The 20,192-nt window shown below is 36.3% G+C and overlaps 1 protein-coding gene across 2 annotated transcripts in view; it reads right to left on the bottom strand.

Moving 5' to 3' along the window:
• Window positions 1-20,192, bottom strand: part of NALCN (sodium leak channel, non-selective) — a 212,393-nt gene that overhangs the window by 107,390 nt on the left and 84,811 nt on the right. For both annotated transcript variants that reach the window (XM_052705813.1, XM_052705814.1), the window contains exon 10: window positions 19,817-19,903. In XM_052705813.1, coding sequence (XP_052561773.1) covers window positions 19,817-19,903 — 87 coding nt within the window. The remainder of the gene's footprint in view (window positions 1-19,816; window positions 19,904-20,192) is intronic.

The following is a 20,192-nucleotide window of genomic DNA, read 5'->3' as shown; positions in this document are numbered from 1 at the left end:
CGGTGATGATAGACATAGAGGGCAGAAGAGAACTGACTACTCAGAATGAGCTGGAGGACTGGAAACATAAATTCTTCTATTAGGAAGACTTTAAAGCACATCTAGTAGTTCCTTTAAGTTCATGAGAAATTAACATATAGAGCAATTAAGGACAGGAAGAAATTGAGTTTATACTTGCCAGTAGCCTCTTTTTACAGAGGTGAAACATGCTTTTGAATCCCAATCAACTTCTTGTTTCTTTTATACTGAGGAAACACTATAACAAGGCCAAATGTTTTAGCACAGAAGAAGAATAAAAAATGAAAATGAAACTTAAAAAGTAGGGGAACAATTTTCTTCAGTTTGAAGAAGTGATGGTGAGAAAGCAAAAATGTAATCTAATTGTTTCAAAGGCTACCTTCTGTAGGAACAGTGATAACTATGTCCTTCTGAATAACTTATTTTCCAGCATGAAAATATGTGTGTGGAAGTTCTTGGTTTTCTCTTCAGACATCTTGTTGCCAGTATTTCAAAACAGCATGAAAGCGAGGTTCATAGCAGTTCCTCAAGTAAGAGAATATTTCCTTCAGGGGTTTTCATTTACCTACTATTGAATTGTGCTATTATTTACATTTCCAGACAAAGACAGTAAGAAAGAACAATAATAATCCCTTCCTTCATGGAAAAGTCTTAAACTCAGCTAGAACTACAAATCTTCTCAGATCCTACTGCAGCTTTTTATCTTACTGTATCACTTATGCAATGCTGTGAAATTCTTTAGAAGAAGGCTGAGCTAAATTTCAGTGCTTTTTCTAACTCTTCAATGGCTGAGCTGTTTAAAACTTAAAGATTTACTTGGTCAGCATTTGAAGTAGTAGAATAATTCAATTCTTTGAGAACTTCCCTCCGTAACTAGAAACTGCCAAATGTATGCTTTGGGCAATTCTATCTACAATTAAGAAAAATCTTTTCCTGAGTTGGGCTGGTCATTTGTATCAATTATTGATTTCTGATTGCAATACCTTGCCTAATAGAGTGCATTAATCTTCTAGGTTACTATATGTAATTGTCTTAGGAACACAATGTACAATACAGTTCAGACAGGCAAGAGTTACCTCCCTCAAAATGCACTGAGTTCTGGTCTTTATCACCTTTATATAATGACTTTTATGTGCTTGAATGAAGGAACAAAAACTTCACATTGTGGGAAAAGTTTTATGTCAGGAAATAGGTAATTGAATTAAATTCAGCACACAGTGAATGTGATTCAAAACATGTACACATCTGCTTCACACAGAAGAGCTTAGAACATTCAGAAATAGTAACTCAGCTACAGGAGGGGAAACATTAGGAACATACTCATAATAGCACACTATGGAAAATCTCAGTTTTAGAAAATAATGTTTTTCTAAACTGAATTACTTGGCTATGTAAATAAACATAAAACATTGCAATGGAATTTCCATCTTCTGATTAGTTTTTCATTGCATTTTCCTTGCATAATTTAATTACCACACTCTTCTCAAAAACTTGTGATTTACATATAAAAGCAGGGATTACTTTGAAATAAATCAAACACTCCATTAAATAAGTGATCAGATGAATAATTACAAGGAAAAAAAAGAATTTGCTCTTAGACTCAAAACCTACTTTCTAATAAAGCAGTTTGTGTTCAAACAAAATTTAACTCGTAGAAGAGAATCATTGGAATTATTTTCACCTAACAGTACTGGAAACTGCTGAGTACATACAGACTCTGCTGCCTTGAATTAGGGGACAGCGGAACTAATCAGAGGTTTTGACAGCTATTAATAAGGAGAGCAAAGAGAAGAGATTTCCTATGTACTTTTCTTATTCTTAAAAAACATCTGTTCTCCAAGTTTACTCAGTACTGCAATTTGTCTGTGACATCTATCTTTCCCTCACTAAAGCAGAACTAGAGGTGTTGGTTTGAAAAGGCAACTCAAACTAATGTCACCTGGATGAAATAAAATAGTATTTCAAATTGAGAATATATTGAGTCTAAGGTAATGAATTTATGGTTGGATTTGTACTGCACCACACAGGAAGCCTGTTGAGGCTGCAATCAGGATACATGAGACTGTAGACTTCTGATCATTTTGAAGTTCTTCCTTACAAATTCAGTTGAGTATTTACTCAAAATTAGTTGGGTAATTGAATGAGTAACATAATAACTCTTCAGTTTCATAACCACTTGGGAGACTGGCTCACCTATGTGCTGACATCCAGGCAACAAATCTGGCCATGGTCTCCACTAGGCAGAAAGTTCTTGTCAAAAAGAATTTGGCAACTCAGACCAAGTACCTGCCCAAAAATGATTTGTCTGAAGGGAGTGTCTGAGCCTTTTGTTACAGGTGAAGGCTGGCAGAGATTACACCTATCTGAGGTGTGAGCAGGTAGATGATCTACTCAGTATGATGGCAAAGTCTAAGGAGGATGTGGAGAGACTAAGCAGCATACGAGATGTTAACACAAGACAGACTGGTGGAGTATCTTCCTGCCAAACTTGCAAGAAAGACACCAGGGTGATACCCCCCAAGCTGCGGTGGACCCCCTAGCCTGCCATTTTTGAGCAGAGGTAGGGGGTTCAAGAGATAAGGAGGAGTGGAAGCAAATCCCAGCTTGGCATTGCAAGCAAACCTCATCCCTATCCATCTCAGATTCCCAGGTGCCTCTGTGTAACAGGTTTGAGGCTCTTGAACTTGAAGAAGAGGTGAGTGAGGACACAGTTGAAGGTCCATTCAGAAGGGTATTCAGGATGAGGTGGTAGACTCCATGCCTAAAGACTGCCTCTGCTAAGAAGGAAAGAAAGATAACTGTCATCAAGGAGACTCCCTTCTGAGAGAAATGGAGGATCCTGAACACCATTTCCATGCTTTTTATTGTTTTTCCAAACAGGATTCAGAAGAGCTAAAATTGTAGAATGCCATATGAAAAGAGATAAGCATATTATGCAGTGTTCATAACTGTGATCATACTTATCATGCAGAAATTAGAAGGTCCTACAAAAGGCAAATCAACAGATGCATCAAATACAAGTATTAGTAAGTCTAATAATACAAGGAGACAATTTCTATGGGCATGCAGTTCCAATTTTTGGACTCCTTTCACCATCACAACTTTCTGGATCTGCTTGTCTACTCAGCTGCAGGTAGGCCTGATTTGCAACAGACAGATTTAATGCCTCATTAAGAGCAGCTTTGCCGAGTGCAGCTAGACATGCTTAAGATTACAGTAAAGTAAATGGGATTGGGAAAGCAATAAAGAAATACAAGGTAATGTACAGTTTTGGGTAACAATGATAAATTTGCAGGATATGCCCTCCATACAGACAAGCAACATGGACTGTAAGAATTTTCTTGAGTAAGGAAGAAGAAAGAAAATATTTAAATGGACTTTCCCACTGATTCTTCAGCTTAATGATTATTTTCTCCCTTCAACTCATCCTTTCAAAATTATTCACATATATTCTTTTTGAATTTTCACTTCACAACTACTAATGTGAGAGCACAAAGAGTGGAAAGTAAAAAATCCCATAATCACTGCAGATAGAGGCCAGAAAAGCAGAAGAGAAGCAAAAGAGAACATAGCACATAGTACCACGGCAAGTAAGCAAGAATACTTGATGGAATCTTAGGTGGCAGTGATAGGGGAATTATCGTTCATGGACGTGTAACTCAGCTAGGATATGGATTTATTTACATGAGCCTCAATTCCAGTTCTTCCTTTTCAACTGATGAGTGCAATGTTTGTGTAATCATGTAGAATGTTAAATGCAGAATGGGAATGCAGAATGTTAAATGCAGAATAAATGGAAAATGAAAAGAAGGGAAACTGAATAAGAAAGAATGGCAGGTTAAAAGTTTCCAATCCGTTCATACACAACTGTTTTAAGGAGTTTAATTACAAAAAACAACCGTAATTGTGAATTGATTTTGATATACACTAAATCAAAATGAAGCAGCTAATTAGTAAACTAAATCTCTTCTGGTTTGTATGGTAAGAGTTTCTATTGAAGTTAACTTCAAAGAGTTTCTTTAAAATATTAGCATGAAACATTTTTTGAGCAACAAAGGAATATCCTTTGATAGGAAAATTCTGTTGTCCTATATTTGTGCTATGTAATTCTTATTTAAGAATTCTCAGTGGAATTATAAGGTACCTTGTAAGACTTGAGGAAAGAAGTATGCTGTAATTAAACGATAAAACAAGCTAATAACAAATCTGAAAATATCTGTGCAAGTTACAGAAATTTAGATGTTTTCTCATTTGAAAATCATCCAGTTGATTTTATATTTCAAAGAAAAAGATCTACAGCACTTTTAAAAATGGACACATTAATATAAATATAAATAAAGCAATATTCCCATTTATACAGTCATCCTTGGAAAAGAGGAAATTATAGAAATTCCAGTTATTTAATAAAGATTGGATTTATACTAGATAGTAAGGAATCTTGGCCACTGAAATACATACAAAATTGAAGGATTATTTGAAAGACATCAGTAAATACATACTCCCATAGTACTTGTATCACTACAAATTCTTCAGAGGGAATTGTCATCCATGCTATACTGCAGTACACTGAATTGATATGTGATCCTAAATGTCAGTGTAATACAATCTGTACAGACATAGATGTCCAGTTTTCAGCTTTGGCAAATTCTATTTATTTTAAGCAAATGAAATCTGGTGTGATTGCTAACTAGAACATGCTCCAAAACTTTTCATTAATATACTTATTTGAAGAGTAGGGCCCACTGGAAATGTATTAGCTCAGTATGAGATTCGATAATTCAGCTGGAATCTTGAATCTCCTAGGCGTTGAGCTGTCGTCAATGACTATCACAAAATTATGCAATTACATAATTATATAATCACCTTCTGTAGATGTCTTTCTATTAACAATAGAGCACCTAAGGTCATCAACTCTGAGCAGCACATTTAATTGTCAGATTCCTCAGACACGCCAAACAAATTCTATTACTCCTACATCTCTGTTTAAAATTGTATCAACACCTATGCATAAATATGTATCCTTGCCCTCATTTGCACTTGCATGGCTCTTAAGAAATTTTTAAATTAGGTTTTACTTAATGTTGCTATCCCACCCACGACCACCTTTAAACCACAGTTATATAATATTCATTTTTTGCATACTATAGGTTATTCTTCTCTTGAACATCTAGTAGGATTAACCTTACCTGTTATATAGTCATGACAATAGTGTATACAAGGTAAATACTATATTGATTTACAGTGCTTTTTTTTTGCTGTTGTTGTTTTTTCTGCGACAACAGAACTTGTGTCAGTATTCTTACAATTTTCCAAGTAATCTGCAAGTGTAACTACAGATTGCAGATCACTACTACTTAACTGCTTCATATATACCCACTTATATTACTATACTTTCATTTCAATGATGCTTCAAGTTCCTGGTGTTTTTAGCTTAATACATTTGCATAAGCACATTCCCCAGAAAAGGTTTTGTAGCATCCACTATGTACCTTGTGCATATACTAAACTGTCTCATCGTAAGCTTCTTATTGGCTTACAAAAACATCAGAATCACATCTGGAATTGTCTTCTTAGAGATCAAGATTTTCAAGAAACCAGTGGATTTAGGCATGTAAGTTCCAATGAAAAAATTAAGTACAAAACAATTCTTGGAATTGCTGAAGTATATTAGTACATCATTATTTCCAAGAACTAGGCAGTATGGAAACAAATGTGTTTGAGATTAAACATATGCAAGAAAGTAAATTTCTTAAAGCTACAGTACATTTAAGGAAATCCATTTTTTTCATTGTATTTATAGCTGGGAGAAATAACCAGTATGTATATATAGAAATAATCTAGTTTCTCCTGTAAACCTGTAAATCTTCATGCTTTTATGGGGGAACATTTTGGAGGAGCACATCCCTTTTCTCTCATGGATTTATAGTAGTTTTTTTTGTTTAAAGACTGTTTGACATTTAGATTTATTTTAATCTACTGTTTTCAAAGACTGAAAAAGCAATTCTGTATATTCAGAACATTAGAAATGAAATCCTTCTCCAGTGCCAGTGGTGGCATAGGTCTTGCTGAGTTGGATGCCAATTCTACTATTTCTCTTCCGTACATCTCCCAAATGGGAAGAGAAAAATTCTGGAGGAACAGAGCATGGAAAAAAACTGCTCTAGTCACATGCCCTTTACTACTAAGTGGATTTTTCTCTTTAAGGGGTAGAGTAGGAATAAATAAAACAAGGTCATAAACTTAGACCTGCAGAGCACTTACAAATTCCAAAAAAGAATTCCTTACATATTTCAGAAACCCAGTCCAAGAGCAGTAAATCATTCTTGTTTGCAGTTTGATCAGCGAATAACAACCAGCCTCAAAACACCCAACTGAAAGGCCCACAAGCCAAAGTTGATGTATCTGTATCTAGTTTTTAATTTTTATTACCTAAAAATAGCCATCATATGAGGCTGGTTTTAGGGACAGAATTTTGAACAGAGAATGAAAATTGTTTCTAATAATAAATATTGAAAATTATTCTTACAATGTTTATTTGAAAGTAAACTGCATTGCTTCATCTTTAAAATAATGTTCATCTGCGATAATCCAAGAGCTTTTTGCTTTGTTTTGCCTCAATTTTCTCTCTAAAGTGTTTGTTTATTGACTCCATGTCAGCTAATGCTTTTGCGATGGATCTGCTCATGTCTTTCCTGTAGAGAAATCTGCCCTAAAAAACTTTTAAGCAGTAACAACAAGAAGAACATAAGCCCTGTATTTTACTGGAATAAAAAGTAGAAAGCTAACTTTTTAAACAGGAAAAAAATAATGACAACTTAATCAGAAATCATAGGAATGAAAAAAGCTTGTAAAGAGCTATCTCCTTGTCTAAACATCCTTGCAGGCAGATGACTGTTACAGGTTCATTTTTAGTTAACTCTGACATTCCCCACTGCATTCGCTCTGCACAGTTTGCTCTATACTCAGAAAGTTTCTTCTATCACCTCTCTGAGGATGCCTACTCACAACTATCTCAAACATTCATAACACGGACTGCAAGATCCTAATGCTATTATGTACCTATAGCTTGCCTGACACCAGCCACATCCTTTGCAACCATCTCGGTGTGAAGTGTGTTCTGAAGCATTCCTGAAAATTGAACAAGGCTCCCTTCTAGCTGGGAGTACACAAATAAAAGTAAGGTCCACAGCAAGATACAGACTAGGCCAGACTGCCATGCATTCCCATATACTTACCTTTGCACAAACAATCCCAATGACACCATTAAGGGGACCAGGAAACAAAATCCTTACATGTTTCAATGATTTTAATGAGATTTAAACATATGCCTTTGCTTGCTAAACTGAATTTTTGCTGAATATGGTATTCAGGAAACATAATAAGGGTGTATACACGCAATAGCTTTAGATGAAAATTGCTTCCCATTAAAGCAAATCTGCAAAGCTACAAAGTTACAGAATGTTGGAATTAAGGTCACTTGTTCGCGGTATGTGCACACGACAATGCAGTTTTCAATGATGTGGTCACAACAGCTCTGAATAAAGCTTCCAATCTTTTCAGTGAACTTGGAGGAGCAGTAGCATATACTTCAGTAGATAAGAACCTCTGCAGCGTGGGTGTGAGTGAGGCAGAGAATGGCATACGCAGGATGGCTTCATACTAAGGCAAAAAAATATTTTCTTGGGGAACCGCATTCGGTGTGTAACTGCTGAAAACTTTGCGATGCTAACCAAGCTGCTTGAAACTTTTTCCAGCCTGTCGTTATTACAGTGGTCCTCATGGTAAAGCTGTCTGAATCAACAGTGAAAACATGAATTTCAAGTGCGTTGCCTGCAATGTCCTTCCACGCATTTCAAAAGCAAAGCAGAGTAGCGAGTTCTAGGCAGTTGCACAATATAGATATGCCTTTCTTTTTCCACTGTACATCTCCCTTTTTTCTCTATTGGTATTTCAGACTTCTGTTCAACAAAGTCATTTCAAAGAAAGTGTGCAATCTTCAGGAAAGTGGGAACTTCTTATTTTAAAGAGCTAATGTACAAAAATGGAAAAACAGATTGGTTCGCAGAATGGATGGTTACTAAAATCTTTCCTTTCAGTCAAGCTTATCACTGAATGTGCTTAGCAGAATAATTACTATGGAACAACAACAAGCAATCAGCACTCAGATAGCAGCTACATTACGATAGCAAAACACTATGGACAGCTATGGCTAAAGTCTACCTGATGCCTAGCAGCACAGACATTTTTGCTTTAACAAGAAAAGGTTTAATCTCTACAAACAAACAAACAAAGAACAAACCCAGCACAGTAGTAGTGCAGGAGGTATTCTAGCTCCACAAAACATGCAACAGGCATGCATTTAGCAGGAAAAAAGAGACACCTTGAAAAAAATAATGCAGATAATTCCCCAGAGGCAAAACATAGAACTGCTCATCCATAATGAACTTGCTCAGAGGTCTGTTATGCTTGCTTCCTTTGTTTCTGCCCTGTTTCAGTAACTTCTGTGCATAAATGTGTGTATACTTGTATGTACAAAAGCAAAGAATTTCTGCTTGAGTGGCAGATAAGGAAAAGCAGACCTGAAAAGAGAAGGTTTATCAGACTTGGTTAAGGTCAGTCACCACAGACCAAAAGTTACTGAATCTTGGTCAGGAAAGAAAGTAAGAAATTAAAGATCTGTCAGCAGATTTATTGGTGGTGTCTTCTAAGGTGTGTGTAATCAGGCATATAGTCAGCTTTCACTTGGTGTTTCAGCTCCTCTTCTGAGTATTTAGGATCCTATGGAGGGAAGTAGAGACCAGAAATAAAGGAGCACCACACATGTACTCCCACTGCCATATTAACAGCATCTGTAGTTAGACGATTTCTGAAATCAAGCCCATTAACGTATATATCTGCTTTCCTCAGTCTGACTTTTCTGAAAAGAATATGCTACAGAAATGAATACGATTTATTTGTACCTCGAGCACTGTACAATTAACAAAATAGCAGCACTTAACAACATTTAAAGTACAAACTCTCAAGCTTTATTCAGTAGCTCAAATTGGAACTTCCTTAGGAAACTTACAACAGCTACTAGACAAACTTAGGGAAAAAAATCCAACTTAGTTTAGTGCCACTGTTCCAGCTGTGGTTTACTTCTGTCTCTCTCATCTTACAAGAGAATATAAAAAAAAAATAAATCTATTGTATCATATCCTTAGCCCTACCAATGTAGTATTGTTTTCTAGCTTTTTGTCAACAAGAAAGCATTTTCTTGCTCCTGCACAAACTCTTCCACAGAACCTACAAACATTTTTGCTAGAATTTTTCTCTTATTTCCTTTGTATCACATAATGTATACTCTGTTTTTTCTGTTCTCTCTACTCTCTCCTTCTAGTCAGCATTAACAATCAGGCATTTTTTTTTATTTTTTTTTTTGCCAAATCTAAGGATTGTACTTCATCCTTCCCCTCTGTTAAGAAAGAATTTGTTGAAAAGCTTTCACCTTATGAAAATCCAATTGCTGGTGCCAGATGGTACTTTTACTCTGTTAAAAGAAAGAAAGCAAAGAAGGAACACTGGCTGCCATAACCTGCCTAATTATTAGCAGGCTGCATAGGTATGAGTGGGATCTCATCAAACACAAGCATGGCTCCCTCCATTCTGCACACTCTTGTAACATCACAGAAGCTTGAAGACTTGAATAATCTCCTTTGCCCTGGTACCAGACCTGCCAGTATGAATCCATCATCTCACATAACTGGTGAGCTGCAACACAACCTCTATACCATCTTGGGTTGTCAGAAATAAAGTTGGAGAAACAATTGCACCAGAAGAACACAGAGATGACACTGAGGTTCAGAAAAGACAAAGAGCCAAGTATTATGTTCAGTAAACACCAAGGAAGTCAGTAGTCATCCTCCATATGCCACAATGCCCATACCTGCTGGGCCTCAAAGACCCTCTTTTCAAAGATCTGAAGTAAGTGCAGGAAGAAAGGATAATCCTAGGATGGGGAAGAAAAATTATGAGGGAATCAGCTTAAAGATTTGATTTACTGCTCTCAGCTGCAGCCTTCTAGCTTGTAAAAAATGCATATGTCTGACAGTTCTCGCCACTTTAAGATTCACAAAGCATGAAGGATGAAGGTTTTGATATGACTGCACAAACAATTCTCAGTATAACAACTGCATTTATGTCAGTGAAATCACTCATATAAAACAATGATTCTCAAAGCTTTAGGTACCTTTTACTGATTTCAGTAGGATTTAATAGATGTAAAAAACATGAAAATTCATATGCGTGCTTGCAGAAAAAGGACTCCATTTTGCTTTAAAGCAGCATACTAAAAATATACACATACAGAATTATAGTATCATACTTATAGTGTCATTTAGGTTAGAAAAGACCTTCAAGATCATCACATCTAACTATCAACCTGACCTACCAAGTTCCATTACTGAACTATATCCCTTAGCGCACAAATCTGGAGCCTTTCACACATTCAAAAAGATTAAAATTCTTGAGGTGTTTTTAAGCAACATCTTTAAAGAAACAATATAGTTTGAGAGCTCAGTGGCAATTAGACTGTTCACAAAATAAATAAACAAACAAAAAAAGAGCTGGTTTTCATTATGAAAACAAATGTGATTTAGAACTTGAAGCAGAAATATCGTCTTTGTAACAAAAACAATGTTCTGTTTTTGCACTGTTTATTAAATTTCCAGGGATACACAACATTTTAAAATAGATTATTATGGACTAGTGAAGAAAATGAAGATACAGACCTTGGCTTTACATATTTACCCCCAAACAACCGGCACACCAAAAATGGGAATGTATACCCCCTCCACTTGGGTGCACACTGTAGAAAAATGGACACCATCAGATTCTCTGATGTCCTCTGGCAGTGCCCACCTCCCACTGCTGGCTGCATGAGAAACCTGTGCCTTCATGATCCTGACACTGGCTTCAGCTAAGGGCTTATGGACACTTGGGATGAATTAGGACCCTGCTGACTCCCAGAGGAGTTATGGTCAGTGTTTGCAATAATAAGAATATGATAATAAAAGGTACAGACTTTTTTCCCATAAATATATTTATGAAAGAATGAGCTTAGGTGTACTTAGGAATCTTTGTAAATGAACATTTTCATCTGAATACAAAATTGCCACTTATTTCAAGATTTACTAAGAACTGCTTTTTAAGCTCCGATTCACTCAATTACTCTTAGGAACTTCACTGAGGAGTTGAGAAAGCCACAGGGCCCATGTAGTCTTCCTGTGACAAAGTAGAAGTACAGAAAACACAAGAAGAAATTCAGCATCCCCCATATGTGAATTATGCGCCCTTCAGATTCACTATAGGAATCACTCTCTACAATGACCACTGAGGAGACCCAACAATAACAAAAAACATTGCAGAGGGATAATTTTAAGAGTTTCAAAATCCTGTAAAGATCAGGGCTTTAAAATCTAACAATTTATAGAGCTGTAGAACACAACGTTCTATGTAATTCTAGTGAAAAGAGAACTTTCTTAGAGAAATATTAGAAATATGAAAAATACTGGGGCAAGAACAAATCTCACAAAGTGAAAAATTCCTGCTAGTTTTATTCTAAGACTCTGCAGTCTTCCACTTTGCTTAGATTTGTCATCCAAGTTACAGCTCAAAAGGAAGTCATGCTGCTGCTGCGGCTTCCAGCACTTTGATTGCTGTAATTGTGCTGTACACAAAAAAGCTACATGACAGTTTAAATACCTGTTTTCAGTTTGACGGGATTTGAAACACTGGACATATTTAACCCCAGAAATAAAAATTTCTAAAGGAAACTCAGCTGAACTTTAATTTTAGTGGCATTACTGAATAGTTTCTATAATTTACTGACACTTAAGTGCCCTTCAAAATGTAAGTGCAAATTATTAGTACCGGCTGTACTGAAGTCCATTGTTGGAAAAAAAAAAAAAAAAAAGTCTGTTCTGCCTGTTCAGATATCAGCAAAAACACTTAGGTTAAAGAAAGAAGCATACAGCCAAAGCAGTCTTTTAAAAATGTAACAACTTGCGTATTTTTATCATGGGAGATTTTTTTTGCAGGTTAAATTGACCACAATGTTGAAATGATTGAATGTCTCTACTTAATTCTCCTGAATGTGTGAAAAAATGTCTCTGCAAAAGAAAGTCAAAATTTAAAAAAACACCTTATGTGAAACTTATTAATGTTGGGCAGGAAGTTTTTCTGGGGCCCCGTTTGAAAAATTAGGGTTACACAAAAAGTTCTACTATCCACCTGTCCAAAAAGAAGGGGAAGTTCGGAGACTTGGCTTATTCTAAGTGCCAGCCAAGTGTTCCATAAGTCTTACATATAGAGGTTTTTGGAAACCTACTACCTCTGAAAATTTCAAATCCTCAATCTTAAATCTCTCAAGGAGATGTCAAAGGCATCATATGACCACGTCTTCATTTGCAGCAGGCCCTCCACTAACAAAGAATGCTGCCAAGGAAAACCATTACTCTCTCACAGGCTTAAATTGTAGTTTAACTTTTATCTGATTAATCTTTGTGATGGGATTCTGAATCTCTAAGTCTGCAGGAAAATTACATGTCCAAGCTGAGGAATTCATGCTCATGGAATCTACCTGTTGAAATATAGAACTGGGATGTCAGTATGCCCTCTTTCTTTCTTTTTGGCTTCTGTAGTTATACTGCTATAAATTGTGCTACTGATTCACTTTCATTGTAGTGAATCAGAACAGTTTATGTAAACAAAAAAATATGGAGAAGAAACTATGACCACAGAAGAATTGAGAACACTTTGTTAACTTGCTTAGTTTTAGTGGTTACAAAGGATAAAGAAGACAGCCATGCAGGGAAGAAAAAAAAGAGAAATAGGGAAGAAACAGAGAGAAGGCAAGTAAGGCATGCACACTGGCAGGTTGGTTCTATGCCTTTTCAGGTGGAAATATGCATGCAGTTCTAGTAATCCTTGAAGTGACTTTTCCTTTAAATCATTGAATCGTGGAATGCCTTGGGTTGGAAGGGACCTCAAGGATCATCAAGTTCCAAACCCCTGCCATAAGCGCAGTTGCCGAACCACTAGATCAAGTACTAGATCAGGTTGCCCAGGGCCTCATCCAAACCAGCCCCATCCAGGGTTGGGGCATCCACAGCCTCTCTGGGCAGCCTGTTCCAGCACCTCATCACTCTATCAGTTAAAAATTCTCCCTGACATTTAATCTAAATCCTTCCTCCTTTAGTTTAAAACCATTCCTGCTCGTCTTATCACTACCTATATGTGTAAAAAATTCATTTCTCTTCTGTTTATAATCTCCCTTTAAGTTCTAGGAGGGTCTTCCTGTAGTTTTCTCTTGTTCAGACTGAACAAGGCCAGCACCATCAGCCTGTCTTCAGAGGAGAGGTACTCCAGTTCTCTGGACTATCTCCAAAAGCTCTACATCTTTTGTGTACTGGAGGCCCCAGATCCGGATGCAGTACTCCAGGCAGGGCCTCATGAGGCACAGTAGAGAGGGTCAATCCCCTCCCTCTCCACGGTGGTAAGTCCACTTTCTGATGCACCCCAGGACACTGTTGGCTTTCTGGTCTCCAAGCACACACTGCTGGTTCATTTTAAGTTTTTCATCTACCAGTACCCAGAAGTTTTTCTCAGCAGGACTACTCTCAAGGAGTTTTTCTCCCAGTTAGTAAACATTTCTGGGATTACCCTGACCCAAGTGCAAAACCTTGCACTTTGCTTCACTGAACTTTATTATGTTCACTAAGTTCACTAAATGAATGTAGACAATAGCGGACAATTAGAAGCACTGTCAGAATTACTTCAGGAATTTAATAACCTATTAGTTAATTAATGTTTGTTAGTGCCATAAGGTCACCTAGGAGATTTTAAAATTCTCTTGGGGAAATAACAGTCTGGTCACCAGATACACCAGCCTATTTTTTAGCATTGTTTCCTGATACCCACAGTCTAGTTTACTTTTAGAAACTTCCTCATCACTGCTAATTCTATATATAAGCACAAATACAAAAATAAAGTACCTATCATCTACATTCCATAGTGTCTCATTTGTTACTGACTGCACATTACAAGAGCTTATGATCATGCCATTGAAAATTTCTGTAGCTCCAATTTTTTTTTTTATTAGAAAAAAAGAGGATCAACTTCAACATTAAAATCAGTGTTCTTTGTAGTGCAAATTTACTATTTATGAGTAATCTTAGAAAAATAAAATTCCTCAACTGAAATCAGTTGAAATGCTATGCATTTGCTTTAAGTGGCTTCTCCTGCAAGATATTCTGGAAGCCAAAACAATAAATGGGTTCAAAAAAAGGCTGGATAAACTCATAGCTGACAAATCCATCAACAGATGCTAAGTATGATACCCCAAAATTAGCATCCACTCTAGGAAGTCCCTAAATGTATGTTTGCTTAAGTCCAGGATGGAGAATATGATCACTAATTTTTCTCTAGAAGTCAGAGAAGAACGATCTATATTTGCTTATTTCTGGTAATGGTCAGTTTTGAAGATAAGGCACATGTATTATTTGTCTGCTAGTTTTATGAGTACTCTCATACCTACAATATGGAGCTTACTGTTTTTCAGGTCACTTTTAGTAAAAAATAAACGGCAAATTCAACCATGCAGAAAAATTAGTTGGGCAAAATTTGTTTGATCCTTCTTTTTTATGGGATTATCTTTAATAATGTTGTTTAAAAACACACCAGGATCCTCAATCTTCCTTAATGTGCAAAAGGCCCATGGTTTGTAGCACTGAGGGACAAGATTTAGTGATGAGATTCAGTAGGTCATGTTGACAGTGGCACATAGAAGCACAGATGAATGGAACAATCATAGAGTCTAAGATCATCATGTCCAACTGTTAACCCATTACTACCATGCCCACTAAACCATGTCCCTAAGTGCCACGTCTACTTGTTTCTTGAAGGTCTTTCCCAACCTAAACGACGCTATGACAATATGAATTTGTATTAGAGAAACAGAATGGTTCTTAACAGCATAGCAGTTCATTTTCATTATGGCCTGTGTAGAACCTCCTACAGATAAATGGACTACAGTCATTTCAACTGTCTGAATTCAGTACTTATTTCGAATGACATACTGTTTAATGTCAGTTTACATTCCTAGAAGAGACAGTGAATTGCAGCATCCCAGGTGAATACTCATTGCTCCTTCAGCTACCGTTGTTACTGTGGTTGAAAAAACCCTGAAAAAGGGAACCAGGCAGCAGAGGATGGTCACAGCTTTACCTTTCTCAGGTGATAAGACATAGAGCCAAAACGTGGCTCTGTGTCATAGAGTACATAGTGAACACTATTCCATTTTGTGAATTCTCAACCAGTTTAAGAGCTAGCCAGATGATTGAATTTTTATCTCTCTACTCCAGACTTTCACCATTTCTTCTCACATATTGTGGAGAAGATTTTTCTTCCCTTTTTTTCATTCTAAGACAGGACTTAATGGGAAGGAGAGAATAGGACCGAGTAGGCATACTTTTTACTGCATTCCAAAGTTACAGTAAAAGGCGAATAACCACATAAATAGCAGTACCATGCTTTTCTTGTTCATTAAGAATTACTTCCCAAGATAGAGGAGAAAAGCCATTTGTGGTCTCTTGTTATTCCTGCAGTGAAAATCCCTAAAGAAAGGCTTAATCTCATTTCTCTCTCATTCAATATATCCATTATGAAACTGCTAAAATGATCAAAGAATTATCAGAAATTGAGTATGTCTCCTCCACCCACCTTAAGTTTTCTGTCTTCCTATATTACTTTTGATCTCTTTATCCTTGCCTACAAGATTCTCTAAAGTTCTGTAATATATACACCCATTTTGTTAATATCACACAGCATGAAGGACTAACTTTTTTGAAGTAAAAATACATGATTAAATTTCTGACATTAATAGTATGTTCAAGAGCACTGTAACCATAATAATGTATCTTGCTTTTTGAGATCATAGCTTTGCGACCTTCTACTTCTTCCTTAGATGGAACACTTAAAATTAAAATTATTTTTAATCTGTGGAGGATTTTATTATAAGAATATGAGTAAATATGCAGTCTGTGAGTAAGTGACCATTTCTACTCACATGGCATAGAGAGTTCCCAAGCTTTTTATAGTTGCCATTCCATTGCCAGCAGTGTGTTTCATTTCTGCTGGACGCGTGACCCCAAAACATTAGCAGGAACATGGAATTTTCTGTCCACCTATGTTCCTATATTTTCCAGAGGAACTATATTTCAGACTTTGTTCATTAAAACTTTACTAAAAAGACTAAAGATGTAATTTCTTGGTATTAGCAATATCAAACAGTTTCATGGGAGGCATGTGAGTTGAAGCTTTCCAGTTTAGCTTTAAATCTGTATACACATTTTACAAGACTATGTGATCTAGAAGCCAGAGGGAAGGAAGGAGTGACAAAAACATCAGCAGTCTCCAAAATTTACAGGAAAAGAATAAGAAACACAGCATGCTTTTAACATGGGATCAAAGGGATAAGTACATCCCCAAAGAGCTTTTAAATAATTTTTTTTTTAAAGTCTGTTACTCAATTTTTCTTTATTTGTGAACTGAGAGTTTCCTACTGTGCTTGTAGGAGTAAGTCATGGTAGGCAGGAAGTTCTAACACACTACAATGTGTTAAAGTAATACCAACAGTGGCAAAATAATGTGGCAATGTGGGAGCCTCAGCATGAAATCATGCAAAATGGTTGATGTTAAAATGGCAAGCACAAAGAATATTTGTCAGTGACAAAAGAAAATCAATATTTAAGATCAATGCCAGTCATGGGGAGCAGTGAGAACAAGTAACAAAAGCCCACAAAGCACCTTTGCGAACACTTAAAAGAAAAAAAAGAAAAAAAAAGAAAAACAATTACACTGAAATAAAAGCCTCTTTGGCCCACGTTGGGATAGATTTGCAAGTCAAAATCAGAAATAATACTGTTACCGATTTCTCATGTTGCCACTTCCAGCCAGCTCTAAAATGGTAAAACTTACTAGATGGGTGTATGAGTTAAATAAGATTCTGAAATACCAGATTAACATCCATCTTTTAATTTTAATCATTTTTTAACTGTTATGAGATTGCATACAAGAGCACATCCCAAGTCTACTTCTGTTCTGCCTTTATGCCATTTAGATGTGGTGCTCAGGGACATGATTTAGTGGAGGGTTGTTGGAGTTAGGGTAGTATGGTTATGTCATGGTTGGACGCAATGATCTTTAAGGTCTTTTTCAACCTGAGTGAGTCGATGATTCTCTACAGCAACGGGACAGGAAGATGGGCTCTCCAGTGATCACCTGCCCTAGCACGTTTTTCACGAAACAGGATTCTAAAAGGTGTTTGAAAACCCCTTTTTTAGAACAGTGGTGACAGTGTAAAGACATGGCTATCCTTCTCATTAGGTCTGATTTAATTAGGCAGTTTGTTGCTATAATGATGTGTTTGAGTGAGACAAAGTTACAATAGAATGATAGAATCATAGAATCCTCAGAGTTGGAAGGTACCTCTGAAGGCCACCTAGTCCAATTCCCCTGCAATGAACAGGGACACCACAGCTAGATCAGGCTGCCCAGGGCTTGATCCAGCCTTGCCTTGAAAGCCTCCAGGGACAGGGCACCAACTACATCACTGGGCAAACTGTTTCAGTGCCTCACCATCCACACTGTAAAAGATTTTTAGCTCTGCACAGAGCCCACAGGATACTTGTCTGAATAGCTACTAATTCATGAATGCCATTGCTCTACATGTCACTGCTAGATGTTACGTCTAACCTAGGAAAGCCTTCTAGGCTGAAACACTTGAAAAATGTTTGGGAACTAAAAAAGAAAAGGGCAAAACTAGTAAAATCTGACAGACACAGCTACTTGACCTGAAATGTCTTGAAAAACTGCATTTGAAAGTCTTTATATTACTTGTAGCACACAAATTATGTCAATCTTTCCACCGTCACTGGCAGCTTTAGAGAGATGGATGTGTACTTAATTAGATGGTACATGCTCATCTTATTGAAGTGCCTCTCAAGTAGTTAGTAAACACCACAACAGCCAAATCTGGGAGGGATACATACACCTTACAACCTTAGGGAATGAGAACTAAATCAAAGATGCCTATTAAGTAATTTTCTCAAGCTCTGCAGGAAATGTGTACTTGGCCAATAAACCGAACCCAGACCTCCAGAGTTCCACTCCATTTCCTTAGCTGCTAAGATACTTCCTCTCCCAAAACACAGCACAGTTTGTTGAGAAAGTAAATTCTAAATAATGGCATACATTAAATAAGTGAAATTTCACCAAAGCACAGACTCAGACTCATGCAACTATTGAAAGAGAACTTCTAATAGCGCTCCCTTTTACATTCACAGCAGTAACATTTAAAGAGCTCAGAGAGAAATTACTAAAACCAAACTTACTATGGAATTTAATTAAAATGATACAGAATGACAGAAAGACTTCACTACCTTTTTCCGAAAAATCCATCTTTCACAGGATATTGAATGACAAAATCCTTAGATATTAAAGGTCAGAATAATGCATATGAATTGAATGTACAGCAAAGTAAGATGTATATTCTCCAATCTGATTAACTCTTTCCTAAATTCAGATTTATAAATCATGTTTCTCTTAAGGAATAAAAGCCAGCCAAACCATTGAAAAACAACAACCACACTACTCAGTAAGGATTTCATGCATAAAGAACACTTTCAAAATACTGCAAGGGCTTTAAATACATGGATTTTTCAGAAGCCTATTTTCTTTTTACTTTTAGGCAGATAGAATTGAAACAATAACTCATGGTGAGATGAATAAAATTCTGAGTCTTTATCTAGACTTTGATGTTTTGCTTTCTTTGGTCTGTATTTTTGTCTTTGTTTCACTAGAATGAAGCCCATATGGGGCACTATTTTAATGAAATAGTATTTTAGTGCATTGCTTTCTTTTGAATGCCACTGACATCCAGCAAGGTCATAGAATACTGGAAAGCCTTCAGATTTTGATAAAGGAGGATGAGAAGAAAACTGTAGTTTTTATCCAAGAGTACTAAGCAGTCACTGATGCAGGAGGTTTACATTCTCTGGAACATATTTTATCATTTGTTCACGATTCCTAACAAGGGCAAAGGCAGACCAGGTAAATCAAATGCTATCCTAACTTTCACGTGGAGGCACTTTCACTGTCAGTTCAGCTCTGTTTTATCTACGTACTCAAGATAGTTATTTTAGAATACCACAAAAGTTGTTCCTGTTGCTTTCAAAAACAAGAATTAAATTTGGGAAAAGGAATAGTCAGTCACTATCCACATGCATCTTCCCCTTCTCAGTGAGTCTATTTTTAAGATGGAACCAGAGTAATGAGGTTATTCATTATGATTAATCATGCTTCTTGGTGTGTATAACTCTATTCTGTCTTTAAAAAACAAGTATGTCTGTGGTAAATAACAGGACTGGATTTAATTTATACGAAAATTCTGAGAGATGAAGAAAGATTATTTATGTTGCTTAAAGTAAATATATACATATGTATATATAAAAGATTAAATATATTTCTCTTTTGAGCACACAATACAGAGCATTTATAAGGAATACATTTTTCTATTTTCTCACTCTGAGTGTCGCACACTTTTCCTTAATCTAACAATTTTGAAGAACTGCAGAATTAAATGCATTTTAAATGATTTTTGAGTACAAATACTGTAGCTGCTATTATTCACCATAGTCCTTCTGCCAACATTTGAGCAATGCTGATTACACATAGTAATTTATTAAAAAGCAGTGCATACCTGTAGACATGCGGGAGCTCTACCTTGGGGTTTATTAACATCAACAGCCACAAGCTGCCAACCTCCAGCAGCATCTTCATGAAACATCTTGAAAGGAAAAATAGTTGTCAGAAATGTTTTACATGTCAATAAGTACAAATGAAGTATAAATAAAAGGATAATAAAAAGAATATTATAAAGAATAAGTACAAGTGAAAGTCCTTAAAGACTTTCATGATAGTTAACTTAAAATGAAAGAGGCATAGTTTTTATTGCTGCAGAAAAAAAGCAAGCAACATGCTCTTTTCCCAACATGAATAAGTTCTGAATTTTACTCAGGTAACAACAAACACAAGGTATCTCTGTTAGTCCTAACACAGAAACTGATTCAATTTAA

The sequence above is a fragment of the Tympanuchus pallidicinctus genome, unplaced genomic scaffold, assembly GCF_026119805.1.
Source record: "Tympanuchus pallidicinctus isolate F22 unplaced genomic scaffold, pur_lepc_1.0 scaffold6, whole genome shotgun sequence".
Lineage (NCBI taxonomy): Eukaryota > Metazoa > Chordata > Aves > Galliformes > Phasianidae > Tympanuchus > Tympanuchus pallidicinctus.
Note: the sequence above shows the minus strand (reverse complement) of the source record. Positions and strands in the feature narration are given on the sequence as shown.